Genomic DNA, 16,732 nt, shown 5'->3' with positions numbered 1-16,732 from the left:
AGACAGCAGCGTACCGTAGCCGGGTCTCCCCTCCCCAGACAGCAGCGTGCCGTAGCCGGGTCTCCCCTCCCCAGACAGCAGCGTGCCGTAGCCGGGTCTCCCCCCAGACAGCAGCCGGGTCTCCCCCCAGACAGCAGCGTACCGTAGCCGGGTCTCCCCCCAGATAGCAGCCGGGTCTCCCCCCAGACAGCAGCATACCGTAGCCGGGTCTCCCCCCAGACAGCAGCGTACCGTAGCCGGGTCTCCCCCCAGACAGCAGCGTACCGTAGCCGGGTCTCCTCCCAGACAGCAGCGTACCGTAGCCGGGTCTCCCCCCAGACAGCAGCCGGGTCTCCCCCCAGACAGCAGCCGGGTCTCCCCCCAGACAGCAGCGTACCGTAGCCGGGTCTCCCCCCAGACAGCAGTGTACCGTAGCCGGGTCTCCTCCCAGACAGCAGCCGGGTCTCCCCCCAGACAGCAGCGTACCGTAGCCGGGTCTCCCCCCAGACAGCAGCGTACCGTAGCCGGGTCTCCCCCCAGACAGCAGCGTACCGTAGCCGGGTCTCCCCCAGACAATATATAAAAAAGTAGCAATAAAGGAAGTCTGGAATGAGTCCAAACCCCTTGAATGAGTAGGTGTGTCCAAACGTTTGGTTGGTAGGTATATATATATATATATATATATATATAACCCTTGAATGAGTAGGTGTCCAAACTGTTGACTGGTACTGTATATACATACACACAGTATATATGCATATATACAGTACATATACATAGGCACACATATATACCCACACAAAATACGAAAGTATAGGAACACCTGTTCAAAATGGATTCGGCAATTTGAGCCACATCCGTCGCTGACAGGTGTAGAAAAGCGGGAACACGGCCATGCAATCTCCATAGACAAACATTGGCAGTAGAATTGCCTTACTGAAGAGCTCAGTGACTTTCAGAGTGGCCCAGTCATGCCACCTTACCAACAAGTCAGTGGTCAAATTTCTGTCCTGCTAGAGCTGTGTAGGCCACACAAGCTCTCAGAACGGGAACGCAGAGTGCTGAAGCAGGTAAAAATCATCTGTCCTCGGTTGCACCACTCACTACCGAGTTCTAAACTGCCTCTGGAAGCAACGTCAGCACAAGAACTGTTTGTCAGGAGCTTCATGAAATGGGTTTCCATGGCCGAGCAGCCGCACACAAGCCTCAGATCACCACGCGCAATGCCAAGCGTCGGCTGGAGTGGTGTAAAGCTCGTCGCCATTGGACTCTGGAGCAGTGGAAACACGTTGTCTGGAGTGATGAATCAGTCTTCACCACCTGGCAGTCTGACGGAGGAATCTGGGTTTTGCGTTCCTTGGAGAACGCTACCTGCCACAATGCATAGTGCCAACTGTAAAGTTTGGTGGATGAGGAATAATGGTCTGGGGCTGTTTTTCATAGTTCGGGCCCCTTAGTTCCAGTGAAGGGAAATCTTAACGCTACAGCATCATACAGTGACATTCTAGAAGATTCTGTGCTTCCAACTTTGTGGCAACAGTTTAGGGAAGGCCCTTTCCTGTTTCAGCATGACAATGCCCCCGTGCTCAAATCGAGGTCCATACAGAAATGGTTTGTCGAGATCGGTGTGGAAGAATTTGACTGGCCTGCACAGATCCCTGACCTCAACCTCCATCGAGCACCTTTTGGGATGAATTGGAACGCCGACTGCAAGCCAGGCCTAATCGCCCAACATCAGTCCCTGACCTCACTAATGCTCTCGTGGCTGAATGGAAGCAAGTCCACACAACAATGTTCCATCATCTAGTGGAAAGCCTTCCCAGGAGAGTGGAGGCTGTTATAGCAGCAATGTTCCAACATCTAGTGGAAAGCCTTCCCAGAAGTGTGGAGGCTGTTATAGCAGCAATGTTCCAACATCTAGTGGAAAGCCTTCCCAGAAGAGTGGAGGCTGTTATAGCAGCAATGTTCCAACATCTAGTGGAAAGCCTTCCCAGAAGAGTGGAGGCTGTTATAGCAGCAATGCTCCAACATCTAGTGGAAAGCCTTCCCAGAATAGTGGAGGCTGTTATAGCAGCAATGTTCCAACATCTAGTGGAAAGCCTTCCCAGAAGAGTGGAGGCTGTTATAGCAGCAACGTTCCAACATCTAGTGGAAAGCCTTCCCAGAATAGTGGAGGCTGTTATAGCAGCAATGTTCCAACATCTAGTGGAAAGCCTTCCCAGAAGAGTGGAGGCTGTTATAGCAGTAAAGGGGGGACCAACTCCATATTAATGCCCATGATGTTGGAATGAGATGTTCAACGAGCAGGTGTCCACATACTTTTGGTCATGTAGTGTATATACACACACGCGCTGCTCACCGGTCTAAACATTAGGTACACCATCCCCTTCCTAAAGACAGTGAGTCATGTGGCTTGCTATAGAAAATATTAGAATGGGCAAAACGAGTGACCTAAGCCGGATCCAGGATCTCAAGACACCTTCCTGGGCTTTTTACCCGAACGACAGGGTTTACCTCACCTGATCCTCGTCTCCAGCGAAGCAGCAGCTCTTCATGGTACAGGAGTTGAAGTAGCCCTGGTTGTCGAACTGGAAGCTGGGTAGGCGAGAGTGTAGCTCGTAGAGGACCGGGGGTAGCCTGCGACGCAAGGCCAGGAGCTGGGTCCCTGCGCTGTTAAAACGCACCGACATGGCACTCTGGAGGGACATGCTGCCGCCGTACCGCAGCAGAGAACTGGGAGAGAGAGAGAGAGACAGAGAGAGAGAGAAGGAGAGAGAGAGAGATGGGGGAGAGAGAGAGAGAGAGAGAGAGAGACGGGGGAGAGAGAGAAAGAGACAGAGAGAGAGAGAGAGATGGAGAGACAAGGAAAGAGAAATGAGAGGGGTATTAGAAAGGAAAGGTCTGGCTCGTTTGGGGTCACGGCTGACTGTTTTTTTTAAAAAACACTTAGTGACAGCTGCTGATGTAAAAAGGTCTTTATAAATGTGGTTGGTAAAAACCACGTAGATCAAGAACAGCAAAACAAAGGTCAGGTACTTGGCAGGTCTGATTACATTTAGAGGCAGTTTCAGTGTTATATGGTCAGAGAAGAAGCAATTAGTGTTGTCACGATACCATGCCAAGCATCACGATACCGTGCCAAGCATCGCGGTACCGTGCCAAGCATCGCGGTACCATGCCAAGCATCGCGGTACCGTGCCAAGTATCACGATACCGTGCCAAGTATCACGATACCGTGCCGCGCATCACGATACCATGCCAAGCATCGCGGTACCATGCCAAGCATCACGATACTGTGCCGCGCATCACGATACCATGCCAAGCATCGCGGTACCATGCCAAGCATCGCGATACCGTGCCAAGCATCGCGGTACCATGCCAAGCATCGCGATACCGTGCCAAGCATCGCGATACCAACATTTTACAAACGATACCATACCAAGTATCACGATACCGTGCCAGGTATCACGATACCAACATTTTACAAACTATACCATACCAAGTATCACGATACCATACCAGGTATCACGATACCAACATTTTACAAACGATACCATACCAAGTATCACGATACCATACCAGGTATCACGATACCAACATTTTACAAACGATACCATACCAAGTATCACGATACCATACCAGGTATCACGATACCAACATTTTACAAACGATACCATACCAAGTATCACGATACCATACCAGGTATCACGATACCAACATTTTACAAACGATACCATGCCACGTATCACGATACCGAGTAGTATTGTGATACAACAGTAAAAAAAATAAAAACAAAAAAAATGTAAACATTCTGTTCGTCCCGGCCACAAAAAACCTGTCACTGATATTCACGCTTCTACTCAATACAACACATTGAATTTAACTTCACACTGTGCAGTGTATAAATAGAATGTTGCATAGAATGGCTGATTGGTTAATATACACGTATAATGATCCGCATGTCATCGTGTCAGTAAGGGGGGAAACCACTGCATGAAAACCCTTCTTCACTGTACAGTTAACACAGAGACGCTCTTCCCTCCCTTCCTCTGTCTCCCTCATAAAACACACACCACCTTTCTCACACACACACACACACACCACCTCACACACACACACAGACACACACACCACCTCTCTCTCACACACCACACACACCTCTCACACACCTCTCACACACAACACTCACACACAACACTCACACACACAACACACACACCTCTCACACACAACACTCACACACACAACACACACACACACACACAGACACACACACCACCTCTCTCTCACACACCTCTCACACACCTCTCACACACAACACTCACACACACACAACACACACACCTCTCACACACACAACACACACACCTCCCAACTTCTAAAACGTTACGCACCAAATAGAATTTAAGGAGCACCAGAAAGATATATATTATTTTATATATAGTTAGGGGAACACGAGGCCTATATGAATGATACTTTTGAAGCACATCTCATGCGTAGCTGCCACACGTGATAGAAGCGTGAAAGTGCTGTGGATATTATTGGACCGGCTCATACAAGAGACTAGCGGCCGTTCGCTTATATTCAACTGAATCTATAAACACAACAGACTTAATTAACACTTCATAACGGGTCCCAGCAAGTTCTTTAGATCGACAGGGCTAGAAAAGGGATAGAAAAGGGCTAGAAAAGGTCGGTAGTAACGTATAAACGGTACTACGGTGGTCTAAAACGTTGGTATCGTGATTTTACTGCGGGTATATACCGTTGCAACACTAGAAGCAATGACTCAATAATAAAAACAACAGCGCCCTCTAGTGGACAAATTGGGTCAGACAGACGCCTGAACGTTCTCAAGAGTTAAAGAGTGGAAAAAAAAGGTTGCTGAAGTTTCTGAGAGTGACAGTTTAACGGCGGCCATGTTGTCTCACGTGCGAGGTTTGCGTATGTCCCACAGCCCCACCCCTTCCTTGGAGTTGGCTGTAGCCAGCAGTCGGGGCTCTGCCGGGTTGAACATCACACTGTGGAAGGCTGATGGGTAGTTGGCCAGACAGAAGGGCTCTGAAACACACAGGGAAAGACATGGATTTAACTCTGGTGACATGGTTATTGATCAAGGGGGAAGCCTATTGCATGTTTCATATACTGTAATACACTGAAACTATAGCTTTATATACAATAATACTCTGAAAACAAAACTTTATATACAGTAATATTCTGAAACTATAGCTTTATATACAATAATACACTGAAACTATAGCTTTATATACAGTAATACACTGAAACTATAGCTTTATATACAGTAATACACTGAAACTATAGCTTTATATTCAGTAATACTCTGAAACTATAGCTTTATATACAATAATACTCTGAAAACAAAACTTTATATACAGTAATATTCTGAAACTATAGCTTTATATACTGTAATATTCTGAAACTATAGCTTTATATACAGTAATACACTGAAACTATAGCTTTATATACAATAATACTCTGAAACTATAGCTTTATATACAATAATACTCTGAAAACAAAACTTTATATACAGTAATATTCTGAAACTATAGCTTTATATACTGTAATATTCTGAAACTATAGCTTTATATACAATAATACTCTGAAACTATAGCTTTATATACAGTAATACTCTGAAACTATAGCTTTATATACAATAATACACTGAAACTATAGCTTTATATACAGTAATACACTGAAACTATAGCTTTATATACAGTAATACACTGAAACTATAGCATTATATACAGTAATACACTGAAACTATAGATTTACACAGTAATACTCTGAAACTATAGATTTATATACAGTAATACTCTGAAACTATAGCTTTATATACAATAATACTCTGAAAACAAAACTTTATATACAGTAATATTCTGAAAACATAGCTTTATATACAGTAATACACTGAAACTATAGATTTATATACAGTAATACTCTGAAACTATAGCTTTATATACAGTAATACTCTGAAAAAAGCTGTATATACAGTAATACTATAAAACTATAGCTTTATATACAGTAATACTCTGAAAAAAAGCTGTATATACAGTAATACTATAAAACTATAGCTTTATATTCAGTAATACTCTGAAACTATAGATTTATATACAGTAATACTCTGAAAAAAAGCTGTATATACAGTAATACTATAAAACTATAGCTTTATATACAGTAATACTCTGAAAAAAAGCTGTATATACAGTAATACTATAAAACTATAGCTTTATATTCAGTAATACTCTGAAACTATAGATTTATATACAGTAATACTCTGAAACTATAGCTTTATATTCAGTAATACTCTGAAACTATAGCTTTATATACAGTAATACTATAAAACTATAGCTTTATATACAGTAATACTCTGAAACTATAGCTTTATATTCAGTAATACTCTGAAACTATAGATTTATATACAGTAATACTATAAAACTATAGCTTTATATACAGTAATACTCTGAAAAAAAGCTGTATATACAGTAATACTATAAAACTATAGCTTTATATACAGTAATATTCTGAAACTATAGCTTTATATACAGTAATACTCTGAAAATGTAGCTTTATATACAATACACTGAAAATGTAGCTTTATATACAGTAATACTCTGAAAACAGTCTGCTGTTGTAAATATTCAGTCAATGACATAAGGGCTCTAGAATACAGGAAGACATTATGTATGGTAAGATTCCGCTCTTGAAGCGCAAACTACAATAAAATGTTTTATCTAAATGGTTATTGATGGTAGGAAGCCTAATGCAATATGTTGTATATACTGTAATAGACTGAGATCAGTCTCCTGATATAGGTCTACCAGTTAAAGAATTACAACGAATACAGGAAGTACCTGGGAAGTACCCCAGATTAAGACTCCTTTAATTTGACGCTGGTTTCCGGACACAGATTAAGCCTATTCCTGGACTAAAAGCTATCTCAAATGGAGTCTCCCTTAAGGGCATGCGTTCTAGTCCAGGAGAAGGTTAATCTGGGTCGTACAGGAAACCGGGCCCTGATCTTCTTCAACAACGCCACCGACTGTCTGCGTCGAGACGAACAGTACTCGTGTGGAAGTGGGTCAAGTAGGGCACAGTTTGACAGGAAAGGCCTGAGCAATACACTCTGTGTGCAGAACCACAGAGTCAAATCCCCTTGAACGCAGCGTGTCGGTTATGTCCTGGTATCATCATGTTGCCCCATGATGTTTAAAATGCCACTGCTCCGAGATGAACTTGTTAATCTGAAACTAATTTGTATCCACATGTAAATGGTGTAGTAGGGTAAATTAAGTTTGTACGTATGTACTGTATGTAATCAAAGGTTTGGACAGGTCTACTCGTTCCAGGGTTTTTCTTAGGGAGACCGCCAGGTTTCTGCCAGATGTGACACTTGACATTAAATAACATGTAAAGATGTCTTGTTGTTCAATTTTAGTTTCATCAAACCAGAAAATCTTGTTTCTCAAGGTCAGAGTCTTTAGGTGCCTTTGGCAAACTCCAACTGGGCTGTCATGTGCCTTTTTACTGAGGAGTGACTTCTGTCTGGCCCCTCAACCATAAAGGCCTGATTGATGGAGTGCTGCAGAGATGGTTGTCCTTCTGGAAGGTTCTCCCATCTCCGCAGAGGAACTCTGGAGCTCTGTCAGAGTGACCATCGGTCATCTCCCTGACCAAGGCCCTTCTCCCCTGATTTCTCAGTTTGGCAGGGCAGCCAGCTCTAGGAAGAGTCTTGGTGGTTCCAAACTTCTTCCATTTAAGAATGATGGAGGCCACAGTGTTCTTGGGGACCTTCAATGCTGCAATAATGTTTTGGTACCCTTCCCCAGATCTGTGCCTCAACACAATCCTGTCTCGGAGCTCTATAGACAATTCCTTCGACCTCACGGCTTGATTTTTACTCTGACATGCACTGTGAACTGCAAGACCTTATATAGACAGGTGTGTGCCTTTACAAATCATGCCCAATCAAATTAATTTACCACAGGTGGACTCCAGTCAAGTTGTAGAAACATCTCAGGGATGATCAATGGAAACAGGATGAACCTGAGCTCCATTTAGAGTCTCACAGCTAAGAGCCTGAATACTTATATATATATATATACACACACACATTTGCCAACATTTCTATTAAATCTGTTTTCACTTTGTCATTATGGGGTAGTGTGATGTCATTATGGGGTAGTGGGATGTCATTATGGGGTAGTGGGATGTCATTATGGGGTAGTGGGATGTCATTATGGGGTAGTGGGATGTCATTATGGGGTAGTGTGATGTCATTATGGGGTAGTGGGATGTCATTATGGGGTAGTGTGATGTCATTATGGGGTAGTGTGATGTCATTATGGGGTAGTGTGATGTCATTATGGGGTAGTGTGATGTCATTATGGGGTAGTGTGATGTCATTATGGGGTAGTGTGATGTCATTATGGGGTAGTGTGATGTCATTATGGGGTAGTGGGATGTCATTATGGGGTAGTGTGATGTCATTATGGGGTAGTGTGATGTCATTATGGGGTAGTGTGATGTCATTATGGGGTAGTGTGATGTCATTATGGGGTAGTGTGATGTCATTATGGGGTAGTGTGTGTAGATTGATGAGGATATTTTTGTTATTTAATCCATTTTAGAATAAGGCTGTAACGTAACAAAATGTGGGAAAAGTGAAGGGGTCTGAATACGTTCCTGAATGCCCTGTACATGTATGTACGCAGGCACGTTAAGTACCTCCGTGTGGCCGCTCCCGTGTGTCCCAGATGAGGACCCGTCCGTCGTCCGAGGAGCTGGCGAACACGTTGTCGTTAACGGGGCTGACTGACAGGCCGTACACCGCATCGTCGTGAAGGAACACGTTCAGAGTCTCGCCTCTGGAGGGGAAACAGAATGTAGCTGTATTGAAATGTTGTTTTGGTTTTTATAAAACACAACAACAAGACGTCTCACCTCTGCAACAAGACATCTTTATATGCTATTTTTTTTAAATAATTGCGTTCCAATGTCCATGTATTCCTACTAACATTCCACTTATGTTTCTGTACAGCACTTTGAGATATCAGCTGATGTACGAAGGGCTATATAAATACATTTGATTGATTGATTTGACTTAGAATGAAGAAATGTATTGAAATTCTAAGTAGTAAGCTATCGTTGCTATGGGAACAGATGTCTGCATTACCGTCTCGCCGACAGGAGAGAAGTTGTAACGTCATTGTACATTAACGATGCACCATTGGCCACGCCCCCCACCACGCCCCCGCCACCCCCCCCCCCCCACCACGCCTCCCGCCACGCCCCCCACCTAAGCCCCATTACATTAATGATGCGCCATTGGCCACGCCCCCACCACGCCCACCACCTAAGCCCCATTACATTAACCTGCAGCATGACGAGCTGGGTTGGGGTCAATTCCATTTCAATTCACAAAGTAAAACCAAATTCCACATTATTCTAATTGAAAAGCATTGAAGAGAATAATTATTTCAGTGTACTTCCTTAAATTGACTGAAATTAAAATAGAATTGAGCCCAAAACCTGAGGAGTATTTCAGACAAGAGGAAACATTTGCGGGAGCACCGGTATGCCATATCTTTTCATTTATTTAACTAGGTCAGTTAAGAACAAATTCTTATTTACAATGACGGCCTAGTGGGGAACAGTGGGTTAACTGCCTTGTTCAGGGGCAGAACGACAGATTTTTAACCTTGTCGGCTCGGGGATTCGACCTTGCAACCTTTCGGTTACTAATCCAACGCTCTAACCACTAGGCTACCTTGCCTCCCCATATAGAAGGAGCTGGAGAAGACTGCCCAGAACAGAACGCGATGGAGAGGAGTGGTCAAAATGGCCTATACTCCTAAAGAAGTGATGGGCCGAAGTAAATAAATAAATAAGTAAATAAATAAGTAAGTAAATAAATAAATAAATAAGTAAATAAATAAGTAAATAAATAAGTAAATAAATAAGTAAGTAAATAAATAAATAAGTAAATAAATAAGTAAATAAATAAATAAGTAAATAAATAAGTAAATAAAAAAGTAAATAAATAAAGTAAATAAATAAGTAAATAAATAAGTAAATGAATAAGTAAGTAAATAAATCAATAAATAAGTAAATAATAGAGTAAGTAAATAAGTAAATAAGTAAATAAATAAGTAAATAAATAAATAAATAAGTAAGTAAATAAATAAATAAGTAAATAAATAAGTAAGTAAATAAATAAGTAAATAAATAAGTAAATAAATAAGTAAATAAATAAGTAAGTAAATAAATAAGTAAATAAATAAGTAAATAAATAAGTAAATAAATAAGTAAATAAAAAAGTAAATAAATAAAGTAAATAAATAAGTAAATAAATAAGTAAATGAATAAGTAAGAAAATAAATCAATAAATAAGTAAATAATAGAGTAAGTAAATAAGTAAATAAGTAAATAAATAAGTAAATAAATAAATAAATAAGTAAGTAAATAAATAAATAAGTAAATAAATAAGCAAATAAATAAATAAGTAAATAAGTAAACAAATAAGTAAATAAGTAAATAAATAAGTAAATAAATAAATAAGTAAATAAATAAGTAAATAAATAAATAAATAAGTAAATAAATAAATAAGTAAATAAATAAGTAAATAAATAAATAAATAAGTAAATAAATAAGTAAATAAATAAGTAAGTAAATAAATGAATAAGTAAATAATAGAGTAAGTAAATAAGTAAATAAGTAAATAAATAAGTAAATAAATAAATAAGTAAATAAATAAGTAAATAAATAAGTAAATAAATAAGTAAATAAATAAATAAATAAATAAATAAATGAATACACAATGCAGCTGACGAGGAATAATTAAATAAACATACTCACCGTTCTACATCATGAAGGATGACCTGTTCATCGTTGCCTTTGAGACAAGAGACAAATAAAACATATGAATAAAAAGGGGGGTAAGCACGTGCCAAAACGAATCCCGATAGGAACACTACATTTCAAAAAGGTAGTAGGGTAGCTAGATCAGGAAGGACAGCACGACACATTCATGTAGTAGGGTAGCTAGATCAGGAAGGACAGCAGGACGCATTCATGTAGTAGGGTAGCTAGATCAGGAAGGACAGCAGGACGCATTCATGTAGTAGGGTAGCTAGATCAGGAAGGACAGCACGACACATTCATGTAGTAGGGTAGCTAGATCAGGAAGGACAGCAGGACGCATTCATGTAGTAGGGTAGCTAGATCAGGAAGGACAGCACGACACATTCATGTAGTAGGGTAGCTAGATCAGGAAGGACAGCAGGACGCATTCATGTAGTAGGGTAGCTAGATCAGGAAGGACAGCACGACGCATTCATGTAGTAGGGTAGCTAGATCAGGAAGGACAGCACGACACATTCATGTAGTAGGGTAGCTAGATCAGGAAGGACAGCAGGACGCATTCATGTAGTAGGGTAGCTAGATCAGGAAGGACAGCAGGACGCATTCATGTAGTAGGGTAGCTAGATCAGGGAGGACAGCACGACACATTCATGTAGTAGGGTAGCTAGATCAGGGAGGACAGCACGACACATTCATGTAGTAGGGTAGCTAGATCAGGGAGGACAGCAGGACGCATTCATATAGTAGGGTAGCTAGATCAGGAAGGACAGCACGACACATTAATGTAGTAGGGGAGCTAGATCAGGAAGGACAGCACGACACATTCATGTAGTAGGGTAGCTAGATCAGGAAGGACAGCACGACACATTCATGTAGTAGGGTAGCTAGATCAGGAAGGACAGCACGACACATTCGTGTAGTAGGGTAGCTAGATCAGGAAGGACAGCACGACACATTCATGTAGTAGGGTAGCTAGATCAGGAAGGACAGCACGACACATTCATGTAGTAGGGTAGCTAGATCAGGAAGGACAGCACGACACATTCATGTAGTAGGGTAGCTAGATCAGGAAGGACAGCACGACACATTCGTGTAGTAGGGTAGCTAGATCAGGAAGGACAACACGACACATTCATGTAGTAGGGTAGCTAGATCAGGAAGGACAGCACGACACATTCATGTAGTAGGGTAGCTAGATCAGGAAGGACAGCACATTCATGTAGTAGGGTAGCTAGAACACGACACATTCATGTAGTAGGGTAGCTAGATCAGGAAGGACAGCACATTCGTGTAGTAGGGTAGCTAGATCAGGAAGGACAACTCATAGATAATAGGCTTGAGTTTTAAGCAATGTTTTCCTGGAACTACACACACGACATACTTTACGTCAACAACGGCATGTTTTTCTCATTGCCGTATGTGACATTACTCATAACACAACAAATATATCAACTTTACGGGGTTAAGACAAACGATCAGGTACAGCTTTTTTAATTGGTTACGTATGTGGTGTTAGCTGTCAATTCAAATGGGGGGGGGGTCTCCGAACATAGCTTTCTATAAACAGCCGAGGTCAGGTAACTCAAGCCCTCGACAGAACAAGTGAACCACTAACCCAGGATAGCTAGTAGTAGTCACCTAGCCTAAGGCCCAGATCTGTTTGTGCCAAACACACACGTCATTGCTATGGCAAACAGGTCAATGTGTCAGGTCAGTGTTTGCCATGACAACGGCTGTGTTCCAATCGGCAAGAATGCTGCCTTTTCGGAGGAAGGACGTCATAACAGTGGCGCGTCCCAATCCCAAGGTGCCTTAAAAACGCTGCCTTCGCATGTGTGACAAGAAGTTGTCAAGATGGCACAAACGGATCTGGAACCCGGCTAGTAGCCACCACCCACAGATCGTCTCTCAAACCTTGATCTAAATCACTCAAGTCCAGGGTTTTTCCCTGCATGGAAAAGTCTTGGGTGGGTGGCCTGTGTGTTTTTCGGGGTGCATGTTAAAAAAAATGTTAAGGGGGATAATTGTCGACATGATCGTGTTATGTTTGAGTCACTCAGACAGCATAAGTCATGGGAAAGTGTAGCAGGGAAGGAAATGTGGTTTCGACCTAGATATGCTACCTCTGCAGCCAACAGAAGGGCCTCTAAAATTTACAGTCAGCGATGCACCATTGGCCACGCCCCCACCACACCCATCACCTAAGCCCCATTTAGATCCAGGAAAAACCCTGGTGTCTGAATTCCTACCCTATGCTAACTAAAACCCTGGTGTCTGAATTCCTACCCTATGCTAACTAAAACCCTGGTGTCTGAATTCCTAACCTATGCTAACTAAAACCCTGGTGTCTGAATTCCTACCCTATGCTAACTAAAACCCTGGTGTCTGAATTCCTAACCTATGCTAACTAAAACCCTGGTGTCTGAATTCCTAACCTATGCTAACTAAAACCCTGGTGTCTGAATTCCTACCCTATGCTAACTAAAACCCTGGTGTCTGAATTCCTAACCTATGCTAACTAAAACCCTGGTGTCTGAACTCCTAACCTATGCTAACTAAAACCCTGGTGTCTGAATTCCTACCCTATGCTAACTAAAACCCTGGAGTCTGAATTCCTACCCTATGCTAACTAAAACCCTGGTGTCTGAATTCCTACCCTATGCTAACTAAAACCCTGGTGTCTGAATTCCTACCCTATGCTAACTAAAACCCTGGTGTCTGAATTCCTACCCTATGCTAACTAATGAAACTGATTGAATGACAGATTAATAGGTGATGGTTTGTCCACTGACCCCCAGAAAACACCCTTTTGTTGGTGCTGTCGAATGCCAGACAGAAGATGTTGGAGAGGTGTTCTCCCTTCAGTTTGAGAGGCTTGGCTGAGCGGGCATGAAGAGCTCTCTCCATGTTCCATAGTAACACCCTGCGGTCATCCCCTCCTGTGGCAGGGAAGGAGAGAGGGAAGGAGGGAGATGGGGAGGAGAGAGGGAAGGAGGGAGATGGGGAGGAGAGAGGGAAGGAGGGAGATGGGGAGGAGAGAGGAGAGAGGGAAAGGGGAGATGGGGAGGAGAGAGGGAAGGAGGGAGATGGGGAGGAGAGAGGGAAGGAGGGAGATGGGGAGGAGAGAGGAGAGAGGGAAAGGGGAGATGGGGAGGAGAGAGGGAAGGAGGGAGATGGGGAGGAGAGAGGGAAGGAGGGAGATGGGGAGGAGAGAGGGAAGGAGGGAGATGGGGAGGAGAGAGGGAAGGAGGGAGATGGGGAGGAGAGAGGGAAGGAGGGAGATGGAAGGAGGGAGATGGGAAGGAGGGAGATGGGGAGAGAGGTAAGGAGGGATTTGGGGAGAGAGGTAAGGAGGGATTTGGGGAGAGAGGTAAGGAGGGATTTGGGGAGAGAGGTAAGGAGGGATTTGGGGAGAGAGGTAAGGAGGGATTTGGGGAGAGAGGTAAGGAGGGATTTGGGGAGAGAGGTAAGGAGGGAGATGGGGAGAGAGGTAAGGAGGGAGATGGGGAGAGAGGTAAGGAGGGAGATGGGGAGAGAGAAGGAGGGAGGGAGATGGGGAGAGGGAAGGAGGGAGGGAGATGGGGAGAGGGAAGGAGGGAGGGAGATGGGGAGAGGGAAGGAGGGAGGGAGATGGGGAGAGGGAAGGAGGGAGGGAGATGGGGAGAGGGAAGGAGGGAGGGAGATGGGGAGAGGGAAGGAGGGAGGGAGATGGGGAGAGAGGGGGAAGGAGGGGGAGAGAGATGGGAGAGAGAGGGAAGGAGGGTGGGAGATGGGGAGAGAGGTAAGGAGGGATTTGGGGAGAGAGGTAAGGAGGGAGGGAGATGCGGAGAGGGAAGGAGGGAGGGAGATGGGGAGAGGGAAGGAGGGAGGGAGATGGGGAGAGGGAAGGAGGGAGGGAGATGGGGAGAGAGAAGGAGGGAGGGAGATGGGGAGAGAGAAGGAGGGAGGGAGATGGGGAGAGAGAAGGAGGGAGGGAGGGAGATGGGGAGAGAGAAGGAGGGAGGGAGGGAGATGGGGAGAGAGAAGGAGGGAGGGAGGGAGATGGGGAGAGAGAAGGAGGGAGGGAGATGGGGAGAGAGAAGGAGGGAGGGAGAGGGAAGGAGGGGGAGAGAGATGGGAGAGAGGGAAGGAGGGAGGGAGATGGGGAGGGAGTGAGATGGGGAGGGAGTGAGATGGGGAGGGAATGAGATGGGGAAGGAGGGAGAGATGGGAAGAAGGGTAAGGTAGGGGAGAGAGCAAGAAAGAGAGGGAAGGAGAGAGTCAGAGAGAGAGCACAAAAGAGAACAGAGATCGAAAGAGATGGGTGGACAGACAAGACATTGTAAACACAGGCCAAGTTGTTCTCCACTGCTCTGAAGGGCTTACTCAGCTTGCAAGGCCCACCAGCAGTGAAACACACCAGAGTCATTACTCTTCTAAATCCAAACTCTCCCTATTCTACGCCAAAACTGGAGTAGTGAAAAAGACTGGTTAAAAGTTGCATAGTTAGCTAACTGTATAATGTTATTAAAACGATAACTAGTTAGCTACCGGTACCTAATGTCAGTCTATATCAAAAGGAAGGGGCAGGAATGCAGAACTGTGTAGCTAGCTAGTTCTGTCAGCTGGATAGCATGCTAACCTAGATAGCCAATATTATTTTACCTATTTAAACATGACCTGCACATCTCATTATTTTCCTTGCTCGTAATTGACAAATTATATTTTGGGGGGAAATGGATGACTAGAGAGTCAAAATGTGCATATGATGACTCGACCAGCCAACTAAGCTTGTAAACTGACGTGCAAGTTTAGCTAGTTAGCTATAATCTGTCAACAACACAGTAGCTGCTAGGCTAACAACTATGCTAACTAGAGGATGATCTACAGCTACTAACTTACCGGACACAAGGTATTCTCCTCCATTGTTGGAAAACTCTATGGCGTTTACACACCCGAAATGTCCCAGCATGTCTTTCTTGTAAAGGCTCGTGCATCCTGCCAACCGGAGTCTCTGAAATTCTTCCTTCATCAGCGGGTTACCGAAGAGCCTTCTCTGGGACAGAAAGCCCACGGAGGACCGCATACCGCAACCCTTCACCTCCTTCATTTTTCCTGGAGCAGTTAGCCTAGCCAGCTTGCGATTCCTCATCCAATTTGGATTTTTATTTGATTTTAAAATGTTGCACAATGCACAGCCACACTATTATATCCAGCTATTATAGAAGTGTATATCTGCAATCGTTCTGTCTCGAAGCTACATGATGGCGAAGAAAGATATTCCCGAGCCGCAGTGCTGTTGATGTCGTCGTTGATTGCAGGTCCCCCCACCCGCGCGCTCTGTAGCAGTCGCTTCCTGCTCTGCTGCAAGCTTCTCGATCTGCCTGACACAAACATCATAACCCCCCCCCCCCCCAGCTGACCCGCAAATCAACCCCCCCAGTTGACCCGCAAATCAACCCCCCCAGTTGACCCGCAAATCAACCCCCCCAGTTGACCCGCAAATCAACCCCCCCAGTTGACCCGCAAATTAACCTCCCCCAGTTGACTCGCAAATTAACCTCCCCCAGTTGACCCGCAAATTAACCTCCCCCAGTTGACCCGCAAATCAACCCCCCCAGTTGACCCGCAAATCAACCCCCCCAGTTGACCCGCAAATGAACCTCCCCCAGTTGACTCGCAAATTAACCTCCCCCAGTTGACCCGCAAATTAACCTCCCCCAGTTGACCCGCAAATCAACCCCCCCCAGTTGACCCGCAAATTAACCTCCCCCAGTTGACCCGCAAATTAACCTCCCCCAGTTGACCCGCAAATTACACCCCCCCAGTTGACCCGCAAATTAACCCCCCCCAGTTGACCCGCAAATTAACCTCCCCCAGTTGACCCGCAAAT

The 16,732-nt window shown here is 44.1% G+C and overlaps 1 protein-coding gene across 2 annotated transcripts in view; it reads right to left on the bottom strand.

Moving 5' to 3' along the window:
• Window positions 1-16,237, bottom strand: part of dcaf5 (ddb1 and cul4 associated factor 5) — a 30,910-nt gene extending 14,673 nt beyond the window's left edge. Inside the window, exons 1-6 of one of the 2 annotated variants that reach the window (XR_016489103.1) lie at window positions 15,742-16,225; window positions 13,653-13,799; window positions 10,855-10,891; window positions 8,725-8,864; window positions 4,911-5,040; window positions 2,499-2,712 (exon numbers count right to left, since the gene is read on the bottom strand). Coding sequence is in view for 1 of the 2 variants with exons in the window: in XM_036955340.2 (XP_036811235.2) it covers window positions 2,499-2,712; window positions 4,911-5,040; window positions 8,725-8,864; window positions 10,855-10,891; window positions 13,653-13,799; window positions 15,742-15,991 (918 nt within the window). In the remaining variant the exon portion in view is untranslated. Of the gene's footprint in view, window positions 1-2,498; window positions 2,713-4,910; window positions 5,041-8,724; window positions 8,865-10,854; window positions 10,892-13,652; window positions 13,800-15,741 lie in introns of both variants that reach the window. The other variant, XM_036955340.2, reaches the window with a different exon arrangement.
• Between the last annotated feature and the right edge of the window lie 495 nt (window positions 16,238-16,732).

This window comes from Oncorhynchus mykiss, chromosome 19 (assembly GCF_057628025.1).
Source record: "Oncorhynchus mykiss isolate SJ-2025 chromosome 19, ASM5762802v1, whole genome shotgun sequence".
NCBI classification, from domain to species: Eukaryota; Metazoa; Chordata; class Actinopteri; order Salmoniformes; family Salmonidae; genus Oncorhynchus; species Oncorhynchus mykiss.
This window is presented reverse-complemented; position numbering and strand designations above follow the sequence as displayed.